The 19820-nt window shown below is 33.8% G+C and overlaps 2 protein-coding genes across 4 annotated transcripts in view; one reads left to right on the top strand and one right to left on the bottom strand.

Annotated features, from left to right (window-relative positions):
- Window positions 1–1346: 1346 nt before the first annotated feature.
- On the top strand, window positions 1347–4124 carry LOC129566233 (signal recognition particle subunit SRP68). The gene is made up of 4 exons (XM_055441984.1): window positions 1347–1822; window positions 2023–2241; window positions 2337–3410; window positions 3540–4124. Exons 1-4 carry the CDS (start codon window positions 1663–1665, stop codon window positions 4007–4009), a joined length of 1923 nt encoding a protein of 640 aa, XP_055297959.1. The 5' UTR covers window positions 1347–1662; the 3' UTR covers window positions 4010–4124.
- A 924-nt stretch (window positions 4125–5048) lies between these two features.
- Window positions 5049–19820, bottom strand: part of LOC129566235 (protein Tob2-like) — a 124220-nt gene continuing 109448 nt past the window's right edge. For all 3 annotated transcript variants that reach the window (XM_055441987.1, XM_055441988.1, XM_055441989.1), the window contains 2 exons: window positions 16826–17454; window positions 5049–16674 (listed from right to left, as the gene is read on the bottom strand). In XM_055441987.1, the coding sequence (XP_055297962.1) occupies window positions 15984–16674; window positions 16826–17454 (1320 nt within the window). In that variant the 3' untranslated portion in view covers window positions 5049–15983. The remainder of the gene's footprint in view (window positions 16675–16825; window positions 17455–19820) is intronic.

The raw sequence follows: 19820 nt of genomic DNA, 5'->3' as shown, positions 1-19820 counted from the left end.
TGGATCATTGAATCGCATAGACAAAGTGACAAACCAAGGGACACCAACCACCACAATCTATTTGCAATCATTATCAAATGTGAAAATTCGAAATTGATGGAATGTTGAAAAAGAACCTTTCACTCCAATGCAGCCTTCGTTCACTGAAGTATCTCAGCCCATGAATGTTGCTGTTTTGGGTAAATACCCTGAAAAATATCCACGTCCTTCTAACAAATTGGCTCAGCCACTTTTCCTAGTAATTTAACCAAGGGAAAAAATTACCATTGGGAAACTGATCGATTAATTCATTTGATTTCCGTTTGTTTGAATGAGGCCAGTGGTACAATATTGTGGATATTTCATAACATACAAAAACTTGTAAGTGATATCGAATTATCATTTTGAAGTTATTCATTTTGTGTTTCCTTCAGCAACACTCGTTTGTTGTTTTATCGCGACAAAATAAACAGTTTTCTAAAGCAATTCATAACTTCAAATGCAACTACATTCACTTGGTTTGTGTTTCGTTTCACCCAAGTATCGTCATTGACATCGATTACTATTTTGTTCCACTCTTGATTAACCACTCATGTGGCTATGCTACTTACCAGAATTTGAATTTTTCTTTGAACATTTACTTTAAAACAGTTGTGCCAGGCCATTTTCCACTATTCTATTAGCTTTTACTTTTTTTTCTAATAATTTATTTACAAAATCGTAAATGTGAATAAATTTTTCAACAATAAATATATTAGAGCTTGTATTATGAGCTGAAGACCATTTTTACACTGTGTTCGTTAGAACCGAGTGTTTTTTCCGTACTGAAATTGCTTTCAGTCGTTGAATCGTCGGGAACTTTCGTTCTCTATCGGATTCGATTGTGATGTGAACCACGAAACTGTTTGCATTGCATTGCTTGAAAACACCTTACACTATAGTATAGCATATATGCCACATCATCACTCTAACACCAAACTGAGATAGCGATTTACACATATTCAATTCGATGTAGAATTTTTCCCCAAACAAGTTTTTCAGTTTTCAGAACACAGTGTAAAAATGGTCTTCAGCTCATAATACAATCTCTAATTGTGAAGGCAAACATAGGCAAATTCGCAAAATGCGAATAAAAATTCCAACAAAAATATATCCAAACCAAGATTTTATCTTTACACGCGAACCCTTTTTAACTAGTATAGAACCACATTCGTTAAACATTTCAAAATTATTCCAACATTACGTCCAACAGGTTGGACATTACATTTTATACTGGATTGTAAAATAATATCGCACATAACTATGGATATTGAGTTCTAAATGATGATGATGATATTTATTATTGGTCGAAGCGTTTTATGAAAGCATTTTGATCTAAAAAGAGAAAAAACAAATATCAAAACCGACAATAATTTTTCGTTATATTTCCATGAAAATCAAATCCGAATCATCGACCACGCGAACACTGTCCACTGTTCCGCCGTTCCACTGGAAAGTGAACGGTACGTTGAACGCACTCCAACTCGGGCGAATGACAGTTCAAGTCACACATTGACTTCCAATGTGTACTGTCAGACATGTTCCACTGCTGATGACGTTTCATAAAAAAAAATAGTGCTAGCCACACATTCGCTCGTGTGAAAATTTAATTCATTTTATTTGGTTGAAAATTTAATCGTGAAAATGGTGGAGGATACAAATGTGCAGGAGACGGATGTAAAATCAGGAAATGCACCGGTTGAAAGTGAACAAAAGCCGTTATTTTCCATTGAAATTTTGCGATTGATTCGTGATGCACAAAAACAACACGGTCTGCGACACGGTGACTTTCAGCGGTATCGAGGTTTGTGAATTGCATTAATTATAAGTTTGGAGATTGAAACGGGACACAATCATAATATGCAAATTTCTGTTGAAAATCATGTTGTAAATGTTTATTTTGAACATCTTTTTTACGACTCAAACGAAAAAAAATTTTTTGTCTCAAGTAAAACGATGAGTGGTTCCTAATGTTCACTTTCACTTTTCATTGCATATCATTAGGCTATTGTACACGCCGCATTAGCCGACTGCGTAAGGCATTAAAGTTGCCACAGGGCGACAAGCGTCATTACAAGAAGCGTGATGTGACGGTCGCCCATTTGGATGGTGCAACCGGTAAAGTGGCTATTGCTGGGCCAAGTGGTGATGAACGTTTCTTATATCTTCCATTGATGTTGGCCGAACGAGCGTGGTCGTATGCAATGCAATTGCGACAAGAAGGTAATGAATTGAAAAAAAAGTGTTGTTTTATTGAGAAAAATTATTTTTTATTTTATGAATTTTCCCTAATTAACTGTTGTTTTCGTTCGATTCAGCCAACACGGAACCACGCAAGAGATTCCATTTGGTGAATAAATTGCGACGTGCATGCATTTATTCGTTGCAATTGCAAGAGTTGTGCTCGCAAAGTCATCGATTGGACGATAAAACCAAGCTGGAGGTCGAAGCCTATGTGGCGTGTATGCATGGCAATCTACACTTTGAATTGGGATTGTGGCAATTGGCTGCTGAGAATTTCAAAAAATCTCAAATCATCTACGAAAATTTGGTGAAAGTCATTCAAGCCACATCGGCCAATGAGGAAGTGTGCGACCTCTACAGATCAAAAATCGAGGAATTGAAACCGAATTTACGTTACTGTGCCTATAATTTGGGCAGCAAATCCGATTCGGCCGCTACAATTGATGAGATGATGTTGGAGATTCGTCGGGCTCAAGGTGCCAGTTCGCTGATTAATTTGGAATCATTCAAAACGGCACAAATCGAAGGTGCCAAACTCGAAACCATCGAATGGCGCAATTATAAAATTCAAATTCGTTTGCCGGAAAAAGTGCGACTGTTCTTATTGAGTTTGCAAGATTTGGATAAGAGCATCGAACAAGCCAAGACGCTGCAAAACAAAATTGATATTGTTGAAACGGTTCTAATCGATTGCAAAGACAGCATTCAAGCGGCTAAAGATGACTTCTTGAAATCGGATTCAGTACGTAAAGGCGCTGCCGGTGATTCGGCCAGCAATGCACCAACCGTATCGAACAATGTGCAATTGTTGCTCGCCTATTTGAACTACATTCGCTTGATTCGTACGCTTGAACGTAATCTGTATTTGGTGGCACAGACAAAACAAAGCTTGTCATTGGAAAACACCGTGGCTGATAGTAGCGATGCAACGAAGAAAGGAGCACGGCCACAGAATTTGACACGTCTCTATGAAATTATTGCACAGAACGTGCTCGAATTACAACAAATTGCCGGCTTCGAAAACGATAAGGCCTATCAAAATGAAATACAAAACTTGTCGATCGCATTCAAAGCATTCCGATGCTATTACATCGCTATGACATTGGTGTCACTGTTCCGATGGAAAGAGGCCGTCGCACTTTATGAACGTAAGAAACTGCATTTTTTCCTCTCTTTTTTTTTGAATTATACATTTTTCCGAATCATTTGTTGCTTTTTCTAGTTTTTCTTCCATTTTTGTGTTTTTTTTTATTTATCATACTTTCCTTCTTCTCCAGGTTCCAAGAACTATGCGACCGATGCATTGCAAAATCCCCCAGCTCAATTTAATTTGAAACAGGAGCTAACCACACTGCTCAAGGATATTGAAAGTTGTAAATTCTCGGCACATGCATACAGTGTGCTTGCCGATGATGGATCGGCCGCATCGAATGACGGTTTGCTATACCTCGATGGCAGTGGTCGCAAGCAAAAATCACTCAAATCGAAACCATTGTTCGATCGTTTATCGCATTATGTTGAAGATCAACAATTGAATTCAAAGAATCCAAATGTCTACAAATTGACGCCTGACATCGAGCCAATTCCATGCAAACCATTGTTCTTTGACTTGGCCTTGAACTTTGTGGAACTTCCATCGCTCGACGACAAAATCGATTCACCTGTTAAGAAACAGCAACAGCAACAAGGCATTTCTGGTTTCGTCAAAGGTTTCTTGGGCTGGGGCAGCGGTAGCGGCGCTAAATAAACACATTTTTAATCGACCTTTTTATATTCGAGTTTTCGCGCTGTTTTAAAATACAATTGTTCTTTTTTTCCATTGATATACTGAAATACAGAAGAAAAAAATAAAGTATGAAAAAGACGCTGTGGGTTTTTTTTTTGTTTACAAGTATTTATTTCTGAATGCACAAAACATTTTATTACAAACTTAAAAATTTGTCTCAATTATTAATGTCTTTGTTCTTTCTCTGTGTGTGTGTGTTTGTTTGTTTTTTTTTTGTACAACAATTTAAAAAATTAGAGACTTTTTTTGTTGTTATATTAGCAATAATATGAATCCATCATATGAATTTCTGTAATGTTTTTTTTTTGTATCATTTTCTTCTTCTTTACATTCATTCAAAAGAGAAAGTCGTCAATATATGTGTTGTATTGATTCCTTTTTTTGGTTTGCTTACAATTTAAAATTACATTTAGATAGGAATTTCTAAAATTTGATTTCGTAAACATTTATCATTTGGAAAGAATTGTGTTTTTTTTTTTGTAATTTTTTTTTCACTTTTTTTTTGGGTTTAGCTTGAATCGAAAAATAAAGGAATAAAAATCAAAATAGAATTTGAAAAAAATCACTAACAAGACCAAGTAATCTGGACATGATTCACATATTTCGCGCCAAACAATCAACCAACATATAAAATCAAAAAAAATTCACTTCGAATTGTATATCAACAGAATTGATTGAAATTGGGGTTGAAAAAAGAGCATGCAACGAAATCCAAATGAAATCCACCAGAAACAACCGAAGAGACTGTATGAACTCTTTGAGAAAGGGGGCGTACTGTATTCATATGTGCGATTCCATTAAAAACAGTATATATCGAATTGAAATTTACAGTATAAATAGTAAAAAATATGATGAACGACAAAAAAGTGTTTGTTAGTTTTTTCCTTCATTTATCAACAACAATTTGAATGAAATGGATTATAAATTGGCTTGTTTGTTTTCATTACATTTTTTTCTTCTTCTCTTTTTGTTGGTTTTAAAAACATTTACAGAGTATTTGTTTGTTTTTTTGGTTGTCCATTAAATTCTCAACTAGTCTATGTAATTTTATTTTTTGGTTTATTATGGAATGCCTTTTGGACTATGTGTTGGTTTTCTTACGTCAAAAATAGTTAGCAACAAAAATACACATCAATATATTTTGGTTTTTTATTTTGGGGTAAAGTTCATGTTTGGTTTTTAAAGAGTTAGTATTTTCTGTTCTTGTTATATCTGCTTTATATTTTCATGTTGGAACATTTTCTTGAAATATTTCCTGTTTTCAAATATATCATTCCGAAATTCGAGATAAGATTTTCCGGAATGAATCATGGTTTCATTTTCAATCCACGCAATGTTCGATAATTCAGCTGTCAATTGGGTTTTATTTGTTTTTGTGTGTGTTTATTTTTGGTATGAATTGGTTTTACGGAGGCTATTTAAAATGAATGTAGGCCGATTGTTGTTTGCTTCTTCGTCTTTCAACTGAATTTAACAAGTTGAAAGTGATTGCGAAAATTCAACTGCTTTTCACGTTTCATTGCGGCCACTATTTCAATTTTGTCAATTGTTGGAAAATGAAATGTCAATGGGTTGTTATTTTCGTTTAAATATTCAGAGTTGCTTATGTGTTATTCATGTACTTGGGTAGCGCTTAATTTGTGTGAGCAGCAATTGTCAGGCTTGCCGGCAAATGAGTTGTTTTTTTTCTGTCGTTTTTCTTTTTTGCTTCATCGTGTCTAATCTATTTTCTTTACCTATTTTGAGCGTCAAGTTACATCATATTCTTAATGATGATTGATGGCATCTAATATATGTCCCTCTTAAAATTTTTATGCATTTTTTTTTCACTCTGTTGTAGTATTTCTGTGATGTTTTTTTTTGTTGTTGTTGGTTAGGTATTTATTTGTTTGTTTTGTTTGAATAGAATAAACATTCCGTCATCGTTCGTCTTAATCTATTTAAATAGTAATTGCTGTGTTTACTGCATGACATTCGAAGCATGTTTTTTGCTTTTAGTTTATGATTTCAATGACAAACCGAAGATGAAACGAAAATAGTTGATGTTTTGCGATTGATCGCCATGAAATAAACCAAATACCATATCCAAAACTGAAGAATTTGTTTCGTTTTGTGAATGGAAATCAAGACAAGTTAGCCATGGGATCATTGGCAAAAGTCACGACTCGCCAATGTATCCGGCTGCATAAAGTTGGGCAATGGATTTTCTACTTTTTCAGGTTTCTTTCTCTTTATATATGTTAGTTTAAATTTACATAGCGAAAAAACTGTAGTTGTATCTTGGTTCGTATGATATATGCTTAGTAATGTTGCACCATCCAGGAATTTTTTTTTCGGGCTGTTTGTTTTTACGGTTACATATGTCTAAAATCATGTAATTTTAATGCAATTGTTTTATTTTTCATTGTTACATCTATGTGACTATTTGCTCTCTCCATATGTCTGTCTGTACAGGGTTATACTTAAGTTGTTTTTTTTAAATATGGTTCCATGGTATTTAGTATTTTCTTTCACATTGAATTTTCAGGGTGATTAAATAAAAAAATAGTCAAATTTTGTGTATTTTCTTGCTTCTTCTCCGTTAGAATGATGGCTCAATTACATTTATGAAGTTTTAGCTTGAATTTGCCTGGTTTTGAAACATTTTAGGAAAATGGATCATCAACTTATGTATAAAGTTTTAAGTGTAGCAAAGCGATTTCCAATATGTACTATGCCGAAAGTATGGTAGAAAGAAGAATTTTTCTCATTGCATCAACATTCAGTTGTTGCTGTGGTTTTTATTTCTTCTTTCCATTTACTTTCATTTAATATTTTTTATGTTCTGATATCTTAAGATTCTAAACTGGAGCAAATCGTTTTTAAAGTCAATATGTGAAGCAAATCGAGACATATCTCAATCGATAAAGAATGGCTAGAAATGGTGTGTTTGTTTCAAAACCTAGGTAAATACCCAGAGGGCCTGAGTCAATTTTACGTATAGAAATCGCAATTTTTTGCTCCTCTTATTGCTTATCTCGATTTCGTCATTCATCAATTTGGAGCGTTTAAGGTAGATTGACTTGATTAGGATTTTTAATCACTCTACAGTATCTCGGCCACCAAAAAGTGATGACGAACCTTGAATTTGCTCACACATTTTTGGAAGAGCTCGAAATAAACGATTTTTATACATAAAATTTGCTGGACAACACACAATCCTTGTCTATATCATAAATATCTGCTCAATTGGATTTATCCCTTGTCTATCCGCCCTTTTTCGATTGCGATATGGCCCAATTAGTTTCGCACATTCGTTAAAAAAACCGATCCACCCTATTCTATACTCTCTTTAGGGTATTTTGTGTTGTGTCATTTTGTACTTAAAGGTCACCGAATCCAAATTACATGCATTTTCTCTTATGATTTAACTCCGTGTTTGTGTGTGTTTATGTTTCTTGATTATATTTTTGTATCATCATCAAAATTAATGTATTCAAGCAATGATTACAGCTAGTGAGAATGGGCAGATGTGTACCATTTTGAATGTGTCACATGTTGAAAATGAATGGTTGCTCTTTTATTATAAACTCATCAAATAAAAATAGACGTTTTAAGTGATACATTTTTTTTCCTTCTTCCCAAAGCAGAATATTCATCGAAACAATCTGTTTCACATACAATACAAAAAAGATTTAAAAAATGAAATCAAAGTGGGACTCTACGGGTTTTTTTCCTCAGTTTTCATGAAAATGCTTAAAAATGCTAATAACATAGTTTGTTTTTTCTCTTGGTTTTCGCAAAAAAGTAAAAAAGAACACCGAATCACTTATGAATACGTATTATTTGTAATGAACGTTACGAACGAAAATCAGATGTACTACATAACCATTGCTGGTTGTTTTTCTTTTTTTTAAGTTTTATCCGTCGAGAAAGAAAGTGTTTATGATCTGAAGTGTTTTTTTTTCGTCGAATGGTTTTTTTGTTGTTGTTTTTTTTTTTAAATCAAAGATTTGAATAAAGATTCGTCAATGAAAAGCCCATACAAAAATGTGTTGTTGTTTTTTATAAGTCTTTCTTTGAATACAAAAAATATGTTCTGTTTTTTTTTATTCCTTGTTAAGTTAAATGTATAAAAATTGCCAAGTTTTGCTTTTCATGCCTTAATTTAGTAATTTTTGTTTTTTTTTTTTTCGAATCGATTACGACACACAAAAAAATCTTCTTTCAAGAAAAATATGTTATTTGTTTGTTTTTTATCTTCCATTTTTTTAATCAATTATGAGCGTGATAATATCTAGTATCCGATTCGTCCGCTGCCGCGGTTATTCATAGTGTTATGACAAAAATTTGATGTTACTTCAATGTCTTTAAATATACCGATTTGTAAAAAAAAGAACCGAAAATCAAAGATTTGAGGATATTAGAGCTTGTTGGAAAATAATTTTATATTTTTTCTTCATCTTTTTCTTACAAACGAAATTTTAAACCATTTTTGTGTGGTCTTTGTCAAAGAACACGAGATTTTATATTTTTATTTTTGTTTTCATTTAATGACTAATTAGCTTGTTAGCTTAGCCTAGAATTTCTATGAAATTCCGTTTTACTTACCCAATAAATGTCTTTTTAGATGTAATAATATTTCATTCAGCAATAAATGTTGTTTGTTGTTGTGAAGTTCGTCAATTAAATACAAAATTTTGACTCACAAAATGGATGCTTTTGTCTCTTAATACTTTCATTGGTATGATGCCATAATTTAGTCGTTAAAACTACGATTAAATTTACTTAATTAGCATGTGTGGATGTTATTCTTATGGCTTATAAAATTAGTGTAAGTGTGTTTGTCTTACCACCCGTTTCTTCTTTCTTTTCATTCTATTCGGAGTTGTTTTATTTTCAGTGTGAGCATGACATACACACATACATTTGTGCTGTGTTCGAGATGGAAAAATAATTTTCTTTTTTTCTTTCTTTTTCATTTTCAGCATCAATCATTTTGGCTCTATACAGATTTCTAATTGAGTTGTATTCCAAGTGGTCTTTCACTACAGATCCACATGGAATTTGAATTAAGAAATGGCGTCAACGTCTTTCTATCTCCTTTCTGTCTTAAATTAGACAAAAAACAAAGAAACGAAACACAGTGTGAATTCTATCAACCAAATATTACCATACATTCGCATTTGGTCTCTGTGTTACACGTGTCGGAATTGCGCTCTCTTAACATAACACTACTGATACAGAAAAAATAAAAGTTCGCGCCACACACTACACTGTTTTCTACTTTTGAGTCTAATTTATTGCTTTCGATTGAAAATGTCGTAATTTATATTTTTTTTTTCTTTTTTTTTTCCAAAGGGAAGCCGTAATTTAGTCATAGTTTATTAATGTGAGCTCGGTGACGGGCTCCGATTGGAAAAATGAAGCAGCGACAGACAAACAGCTTGTAGTAAACTGATTAATTAGCGGTAACATAAAAGAAAATCTTCAATCGCATGAATTTGAAAACTTAACCGAAGTGAGTGAGTGTGTGTGTATGTGTGTGTGTAAAAAAGTTATAGCAGGTACTTGAAAGAAGCGTTTTTCCCGTCAACAATTCCACGTGATGGACGCACGTTTATTCCAATTTTATTGTAATAACAATCTCTAAGAAACGGAGTAGTTTAAGCGGCTGTGACTTTGCTTCATTGAAAGCCATGTCAAAACAGCATGCCACAGCTCACGTTTCAATATCGCTCGTTCCGATATCGATGGAATCAATTGAACGATGATAATAAGTTGTGTGGGCGAATTGAATGTTATTCTTTCGATAGAACGGTAATCGTAACCATATTCCCATCGAAATTCAATTCCAATTTCAAGAAAGTCATGTAATGATTTTAATTATGTAGTTTGCTTTAATTTTTTATGCTTTGATCAGTGACCAAACATCGTTTCCTTTTTGATATGCAATGAGTTTTATTTCGTCCTAATTTTTGACGCATGACACTTTTTCACCTACACTATTCATGAATGGCATGAAGTCGAATGGAATGTGTCCATTTAAAATATACTCTGTCTTCAGTTGTGATTACGTAGACTGTTTATTCCTCTCAACGAATCGGCCTGATACGGTGTGATTAAGTGTTCTGTATCAAGTTGAAACTTTCAACTATATTTAAACAACCATTTTTCTTTAGAAAAAAAAACAGGTGTTCATTGGTATAAACAGTAGCTCTGGTTTGTTCTTTATAAAACATTTTCACCTGTGTCCGTATGAACCCACAGGAATGTTTCAAAGAATTGGATAATTGTATATTAATTTTATTACTATAGAAAAGCGGAATATTCTTACAATCTCTTACGTTCACTTTCTACGCTATGTTTTTTTTTCTCTATATCTCTCTCCCTTTTGTATGTCAAACTGGTTCAATATTTGCAACTCCGTCTCTTCTATAAAGTATAATAAAAATTATATATCAACTAATTTATTTTCATCTCTTTAAATAGAATTTCGTATTTTTTTTCCCTTAAAATGCTAGCAATATTAATGTCGTTTTTATGTTCATCAGAAGTGATAGTTTTTTACTCTCCTTTTTTGGAATAAATTTTTTGGTAATTTTTACATAGATTTTTGTTGTTGTTTAAATGTCACTTTGACTATCGTCGATTACTTTGCATTTCGTCTTCACTTTGTGAAAATACACAGATCTTTGTAACTGGAAAGGAACAAACAGAAACTGAAGAACAAACGAATGGAAATGAAGTAAAATGAAAAGAAGTAAAGCTGTCCATTTCTTAACCCATACACGCTATAACTATCCAGATATAAATGGTTACTTATTGTGTCTAGAATACGCTTAAATGTTACGTCGATATATGCATGTTTTATGCTCTGTTCGGTATATATATAAATATTGCAGCGCGTTTTCTTCATACATCGAAATCGACATGGATATATTTTATGCTCTTTTTTCTTTGTTTTCGTATAACCATCATCCAAATAGACCGATATGAATCTGAGGAAGTAGCAGCGCATTTCTCGACAGCTCAAGGCACAAATGAACTTCAAACGGACTTAATTAAAGTGAAATATATAATAGATTTTGTTAGCTTTAGCCACGATTTGAAAAATGAACCCATTCATGGGCTGTCGGAAGTATTTTGTAGCCACCACCTCGGGGTCAAATCGGTCATTTCAAACATTCTTTTGAAACTAATACAGGAAGAGTGAAAACAAAGATAGTGAATAAGAACCATCCAGAACCCAAAAGAGAATAAGAAGAACTCCGAACAAGAAACAAGAAACACTTTTCATTAGCTTCGCTGTAGAAAAGGACAAAACCGAAAAATAAACAAATTATACATCGAATGAAATAAAGAACAAACAAAAAGAATATGCTTTTGGTTGGTTGTTGTTGTTTTTTTTTTTCTGAAAAATTAGCACAGATTTTTATTTCGATCATCAACGCACTAAAAACGGTAAAAATGTCTAATAAAAAATAAAGCATAGAAAATGTATTAAACTTAAAACAAAGTGGTCATAGATAATAATAACAAACAACATAAAAAAATATCATTTATTTTCTATTTTTTTCTTCTTTAAATCCAAGTTTCGCCTCGAAAATAAAACATTGTTATATACTCTGGGCTCTCGCTCTCTGATGCACACACACATACATACCGCTGCTTTAGCTATTTGCATTTTTATTCCTATAGATTTTCCTACATTGAATGGGTATCAGAGCGCAATCGAGCACATTTGGAACACCTTTCGAATGTCAAGGACAATGCAGTGTTGTCAATTCCTTATTTAAACCGAATCGACTTTGGGGTAATAAAAGAAGATAAAGTTTTTGAGCCTTTTCTTTGTTTATCCACGGCACAAATTCAATGAAGGGCAGACAAAGTTGCTAATCGAGTAACTGTTCTACTTTGTTTGGCTCTATTATTACGAATTTGATTGCGAGTAACTTGTGTATACAGAGTTATTGCATTTTTTACGGTTGTCCTGAACAAAATGTGCAGTGTATACACAATAAAAACGAATTAAAACTTGTAAATTGATCGCATTGCAAACTGTTTAGTTGCACACAACCCGTTTTACTTTCGGTCATATTTGGGCTGCATTCCGAAAAGTAATCCAAAAGCACCAAATTGCATATCGTTTGCTCATTCAAATGTGACAACAACAGAACAAAAAAAAAACTGATTAAAACTGTTCCATTTGACTACTGGCATTCTACTAGTGTTCTTTTTTCATCATTTTTCTTTCTCTTTTAAATACAGCTTTCTTTCATTCATCGTGTTACAAAAAATAGAAATAAAATCATTTGATTTGTTTAAAAAATATTTATAAAAATTGTGTTCGTTCTTCATTTTTTTTTTCTTCATTAAATTCTATGTGATTATTTTATTTTCATCTTTTTCTCTGGTATTTTTCATCATTGCTTGGTAATATAAAAATATCTATGATGTTTCAAGAAAAAACAAATTAGATTCTAATGTCTCCCTCTATGTTTTTTTTTGTTCGGTTTATGTTACAATATCATTTGCTACTATGAACTCACTAGTAAACGAAACGGAACGAAACGAACGAAAAAATAACGATTGATGTTGATAAACATAGAAACAAAACCAAAATAATATACAAATCAAACGTAAAAAAAAAACGAATTGTCTAGTTGGAATTTAACCTAAAACCTACTAGTCGTTACATTTAGCTACGATTCATCTATGTTCCTACATCTTTTGTTGCTTCTTCGAATTTCCTCTATTCAATCTAATATATATATATATACTATATGAACCATTGCGACAAACAAATTTCCTCAAATTATTTTAGTTTTAAAGTGCAACATAACGTTTTTTTTCATATGGAGTTGTTGTTGTAAACTCTATATAAAAAAAATTCATGTTGCACTTTGAAACTAAAATATTCTGAGGGAATTTGTTTGTCGCAATGGTTCATATGTTCGGGCTAACAGTAGAAAATAAAACACTTGATAAAATCAAAACCACCAAAATAATGTACAGAGAGAAAAGAGATCGAATATGGAAAATCATATGAAAATTTTTGAAAAAAAAAAAACTTTCATTCATTGTGTTGTCCATTCTGTTGCACGCAATCGTAGACGATTAACTTTTCCTTTGGTTCGTTCTGTTTCTCTCTCTACAGTTTTACAGCACATACATATATCAATAGAGATTTTGTTTTTGTTTTTGTTCAACTAACTTCATAATACAACTACTATGGTGATTAATTTCTTTCATATGTACGAAAGTTATAACAGGAATAAAATACATGATTTTTTTTTGCTTTCTGTTATTTCTTTTTCATCACTTACAAAAAAGAGAAAAATTCTTCGATTATTAGCTACATAATATTAATTCAGTTATAGGTGTATTTTTGTTTCTTGTGTCTATACTTCAACATTCGGTATATAAAGATTAATTTTTTGTCTGTATTCTGGCTGGCTATATGCAACACTATGAATATGTTTAGTTAATCTGTTTTTTCTTTATTTTACAATGAACTCTGTTTTTTATGTTTTGATCGAAATCAAGATTTCGATTCCAATGTATGTGTGTGTGTGTGTGTGTGTGTTTAGTTGATCATCTTTTCAATAATCTATATAAATGTAGACATTTTAGAGTAAATTGAACGCATTTTCACTTTAAATATTGTATTGTATAGCATTAGATGTCTGAATCTGATGGCAATATTAAAAATAGAATTTAACATCAATAAACTTTGAAAAAATTGAATGTATGGTACTCTTTAACTCTCTCCATGTGTATGTGTTTTTTTTTTAAATCGCTTTCGCTTTTATTTTCATTTTGTTGGTTTTTCTATAAATTTTCCGTCCGGTAGCTTTCGGTCAAATTTCGTTAAAAAGTCGAACTAAAAATGACGCCCAACAGTTTGACTGTTTCAGTTTGTTTGTTATTTTGTTTTCGGTAATTGCAGCCGCATTTCGTTACGATACAGTTTTTGTTATAAAACATGTATGAAATGGCAAACCACCCTTTTTGTAGTTGGCTAACTTTTTGTGGCCAATTTTTTTTTCTTTCCTAAATACTCTTGCTATGTACATCGGGGGATTTTGTAAGAGGATGGAATATTTTGGTGGCGAAAGAAATAAGGGTAATTGCGAAAATACGCTTTTGTGTGTAAAACCGTAAGAGCATTAGAAATCTCTCGTTGCGCTGAGATGTTGTTTCAGCGAGCAAGTGCTCGTTAGTGCAGATTTTGGCTGCAAGTTTTTCGCCCAATAAATACGAATTTTCCATTACGTCGAATGAATTTTCAATGTGGTTCGCACCGCATTTTGGTAACAACAAGCGAGGAGAATTGAATACGCGTCCATTTATGACGAAATATCGTTGAAAAACGAAACACAAAAAGAAACGAATGAGTGCGAGTGGCAGGTGGCACGAGGGCGATCTCTGTGATTTTCTTATCAACAAAAATGGTATTTGCAAATTAATTCGACTATTTCAACGAATCGACAATTTAATTTCATTGTTACTGCAATTATTGTCGCTATTCGGTGCTGAAAATGACTTCAAAAACATAGACTCACATCGTTTTTTTTCTCTCTCTTTTTTTTGGATGCATGCAGAATAGCACTCGAAAGAACTTTTTCTTTCTTTGTTAAATATGTGTGTTTGTGTTTTTTTTTTGTGACTTAACCTGTTCGAACGTTTATTAAAAGTATACATTTTACTTAGTAATCATCACCGAATATCAAAAAAGCGTTTGATTGGTATATTATTCGAATTTTTGTTTTTTTTTTTCAAATGAAATTACTTTTAGCCAATTCGATTAGCATTAACTTCATAATTTGTTTGTTTTCTTCTTTCATAAAAAATAGTTTATATAACACAAAAGTTGCACGTCTTATGGCATTTTGCCCGCTGATCTTTAGCTTTATTATACTTTAAGTAAACGTAAACTAAAATTAATTTTAAATGTAATTTTTCTCTCTTTCCTTCTCTCTTCCTCTCACTTGTTTTCATTGAATTGTTTTTTTATTTTATAAACGCACACGAAAAGAATTCTACAAAAAATGGTAAATATTCAAAAAAAGTTATCATTATCCGATTAGTTGCTAAGTGTGTTCTTGTGTATGTATCTTTGTTGACACCATTTCATGTCCTCTTTTTTTTTCTCTGGTTATAAAATACAAAAATTATGGTATGAAATCAATTTTCACGCCTTTCGTTCTTTAGAAAAAAAAAGGAAAACACAAACATTACGATCTATTACATCTAGACATTATGTGTTACAAAGAGAAAAAAAAAGTAACTAGTAAATAAAAACCAAAATTAAAACTCAATCCAAACGAAAAATCACAATGGTTGTTTGTAGAAATAGAACATGTTTCGTTTTCTAAATCATCGAATAACGATTCGAAATCGGTGTATGTGTGTTTTGTTGTTGTTTTATTTCTTCTTCACGGTATAGTAAAATGAAAAAAAAAATCGATTTGTTTCTATAAAAAAACACTTCACATTTGGTAATTAGCCATTCAAGTGCATCCGATTTCTGATATAGTAAAATGTCCAATCGTGTGTGGCTGCAAATTTTGCAACTGTTGACGTCATGTGAGAATGTTCTAATTCAAATATGTTCAGCACTCGTTCGGTGTGTGAATGTTTTATGGTAAATTTTTCTCTTTTCTCTTCTTCTTCTGTGTTTACTTTCTGCTTAAACTTGCATAATTTTCTGTAAGCCTTTTAGCTTTTGATGAGAATAAATCGTATATATACGAAGTCACGCTATAGGTATTCGCCCTTAACACATTTTTGCTTGTTTTCACTGTACACACTTAAAGTTTAAATGAAAGAAAAAAATGAACATTTTCTCTTTCGCTCTTTCGTTTTTTTCTTTTAGTTTGATTGATAGAGTGGAAATCCAAAGTGAATGGTGTGTGTTTTGGTTTTTTTTTTAGTAGAAGTGCGGTCGAGTTTAGTTGGCGACCAAGAGATTGATATTCCCTGTATTCAAATTGGATTCCAATGTTTGGTGGTGTCCATTTGTCATGCCGTTGATATGAGGAGATGGTGCACCAAGTGAATTCATCGCATTCGATGGCTGTTGCTGTTGACCATTTGGTAACCCATAGTAATTGCTTGTGTCGATATACGGTGAGTATTTACTTGCCGTTCCATTGCCAATGTTACCGTATCCATTCGAATAGAATGACGAATTCGAGCCAATTGTATTGGTTGTATTGACCGCACTAGGGTACGGATTGTTTGGCTCGAACAAATTGTTTCGGCCATATTGCGGTGGTGAGTACATGGCGGATGAGTTCATATTTGAACTATTTGTAACGCCAGCCGATGTTGAGAAAAAGAACGAATCATTCGGCATATTTCGAGATGACATGTTTGTTGTGTTCGTTGCAGCAACAGCAGCAGCAGCAGCAGTAGCAGCAGTAGCAGCACCACCACCGGCACCGCCATTCATAATGGCAACAGACAGTGGATTTGGTGATAGCGAACGAGCTGGAGATACGGGACCAATCGAGCTCAAATGACCGTTGGTCGTTGGGCCAATCGGTGTCATGGCATTGTGACCATTGTGGGAATGATGACTTTGTTGCTGAATGGCTCTCTGTTTGATATAGTTCGAAAATTCAGTTGGTGACATGCGACTGAAATGGAAGAAAAAGGATCGAACTCAATGCTATTTCTAAATACGATCAGTTTTCATTCATAAAAAACGTTAATAAACAGCAAAAAAAAAATCTGTAAAAATTCGTCAATAAAACTAGATCATAAAATGGACTATCACGTTCGACTCACCTGTTTGTACGCTTTGAATTGGTTTTCAATTTTGTACTTCCGAATTTCGTTGCCGCGAAACTGGCAGTAGTGAATGTTAATGGAGCGTGGGATCGTGGCAAAAACGAATTGCCAACACCGTTGGAACTGCCGTTACCGTTGCTATTACCATTGCCATTGCCATTGCCATTTGCATTGCCGCCCCCGCCGTTCGAATTATTTGATGACGATGTACCGGGCGAACCGTTTCTGTTTTTCATGTAATTGTTGGCCGAATTGGCTGGACTCGGTGCTGATGTCGGTGGTGAATTTTGTGGTGATGTTTTTGGACTCAACGATAATGCGCTCAGCGATGAGCTAACCGCATCGATTGGTCGAAAGCATTGCGCTTCTGGATTGAATGTCTTTGTTACTTCACGATCGGCCGACGATGTATCTTCCGAATGGCGATCATGTGATTCAGAAATCAAAATCTTGATGGTACCTTTCTCACCAATGCGATATGACACCTCTCCGGGGTCAATCCATACTGACAATTCATTTGGTAAATTTTCCAAAATATCACTTATTGGTACACCACTTTCGCGTGCGGCACGCTCCAGAACGGCATCGGTGGGATCACCAGTTTTCAGGCATCGAAATGCAGAGCCCTGCATATCCAAGAAGAGAAAAAAATGATGTTTTAGCCGAAATGTAACAAAAAAAATATATAAACGGGTCAATTTTGATGCGTGGTTCGCTGTAAAATATTTCGGAATTGAGAATCTATTTGTGAATTTCGTTACTTCGTTTAACATTTATGGCTTAACAGTACAGACATTTATTGCCTTTTATAACCTCACACGATAAATGGCCGAACAAGCGATAAAATAAATTTCGTTGAATTTTATGGGTTTCGTTACTTTTGTAATTGGTCGTAGGGTGTGTGGTTTTACCTTCTGTTTCACTCACATACAGACACAGAAATAGAACACACACATAGTTTCATTGAAAAATATTACAAATTAATGAAATAAAACTGATTCAATTGTTGTATCTATGGTTAGTGCGGAAAGTCAAAACAAAACCTCAGAAAAAGAAGAGACGAAAAAAAACGCACAAATTTCATTCTGCAATCCCGCCTTTGATATCACAATCGTATAGAACGAGAGAGAGAGAGAGAGAGAGAGAGAGAGAGGGCGAGAAAGCAAAGTGTGCTCAATGCCGGAATTCTTTGAACAATTTTCAGAGAATGAAAATTCAGTAGAAAATTTTGAAATGTGTGAACAGAATGTAAACAACAACAGAAAAAAAAAATAAATCATCCACAAAGACAAACTATTTTCTTCTTCTATTACATTGTACGGTTGCGTATCGCTGTATACAGAAAGTAACCGAGGACGAGTTTATCTCTCTACGAAAATAAATACAAAATAGTAGCATCCACCACAGTAACAGCACAAAAACAACCATAAAATCGTCCGTAGCTTGGGACAAAAACAACCATAAAATCGTCCGTAGCTTGGGTTTTATGAGGTGAAAAGCGAGCGCAATAGTTCTAACACGGCAAAAGGCTTTTCTGGACCTGACGAAGTAAAGTCAGAAAAAATAGCATCACCATTCGGTTTGAACCACGTTCTATGGTATATCACAGGTATTCGGAGTAAACCGAGTGTACCGGCTGCAATTGTTGATGGCAAACTACCGACAAGCTTTCTTCCCCATCCAGGCCAAGCGGTAATTTTTCTTTTGCTTCAAATCATCCGATAAAATAAAACAAATTGTTGAATAAATATTATTAAAAATGATAGCAGCACCGTAGAGCGGTGTACATTTTTGGATGTCGTTTTCCTTACTCAACGCATAGGCAGTGATGATGTCGTCCATTAAAACGTTAGACCTTTTGTTTTGGTATGCCATTTTGTGTATGCGTACATGCTCGTATGTATGTGAACAGTGCGAAAGAAGCGAGGCTGTGTGTGTATGTACGAAATGAATGATGATTAATGAACGAAGCTGATGCGATGCCGTAAACGGGGGCCAACACACAAGACCATTAGAGATTTATTTACTAGATTTCACGTGAGCTTCCACATTGCATACATCGGGGAGAAGGTGTGTGTGTGTGTGTTTTTATATGCGTCGTTGGAGGTGGAAGTTGTTTGTATTTCATATTGTGTGCCCTCGGTTGTTTGTTTAGATGTAGAAAAACGTTCTGGCAAATGTTATAATTGTAATGTGGTTAAGGTTTTGCTTGCAATTCCTTTCAGATGCTCATAAACTTGGCTTGACGTGCATATTCACGTCGGTCGCAGTGGCTCAGTGCCGCACAGCCAGATATAAAGTGATATAAGCAAGCGAGAGTGGGAAAGCAATAGAGGCAGTGTAGAGAAGGAGAAAAAGGAAAAAATATAAGAGCCAGAGAAATATTATGGCATAATAAATAACGAGGCATATGTTTTGGCATAGAACAACCATAAAATTACACCGTTTGAATGTTCCAATCTGTATAAGTAGATGCTGTATGCACCTTCACACAAACTCACGTGGCATTTTTGTTCCTTTTTTTCGCTCTCTGACACACTCACATTTTCCCGGCTGTGCGAAATACAATTACTGTTTGCAAACATCGTTGCATCGCGAGAAAACATCATCATCATCACTCGTTGTGTATTTGATCAACTGACCAATCAATGTCATATTTCAAATGAGAATGTACTGTCGACACATACACATATATCTCTGATTCTCTTCAATCTGAATGTGCGCGTCGTTACTACCGCTGCCGCTGTCGATTCATTCGCTTCGCTAAATTTATTACAAGTGAGTGAAAATCATCACTCAGTATTGAAATTGGAAAGCTGCTGATTAATCGTGCCTCAGCGACTCTGGAATGTGTGTTGAACAAGATTCTATCACTTGCAGAAATGTTGATAGCTCATTCGTTTAGATAATTAATAATAAAACTAATCCCAGGTACACACACGTATTGCATTTGATAGGAATTTATTGGTAAAGTTATTCACAGGTAAACCCA

This window comes from Sitodiplosis mosellana, unplaced genomic scaffold (genome assembly GCF_009176505.1).
Source record: "Sitodiplosis mosellana isolate CC-2019 unplaced genomic scaffold, AAFC_SMos_1.0 Smas_scaffold_3, whole genome shotgun sequence".
NCBI lineage: Eukaryota > Metazoa > Arthropoda > Insecta > Diptera > Cecidomyiidae > Sitodiplosis > Sitodiplosis mosellana.
This window is presented reverse-complemented; position numbering and strand designations above follow the sequence as displayed.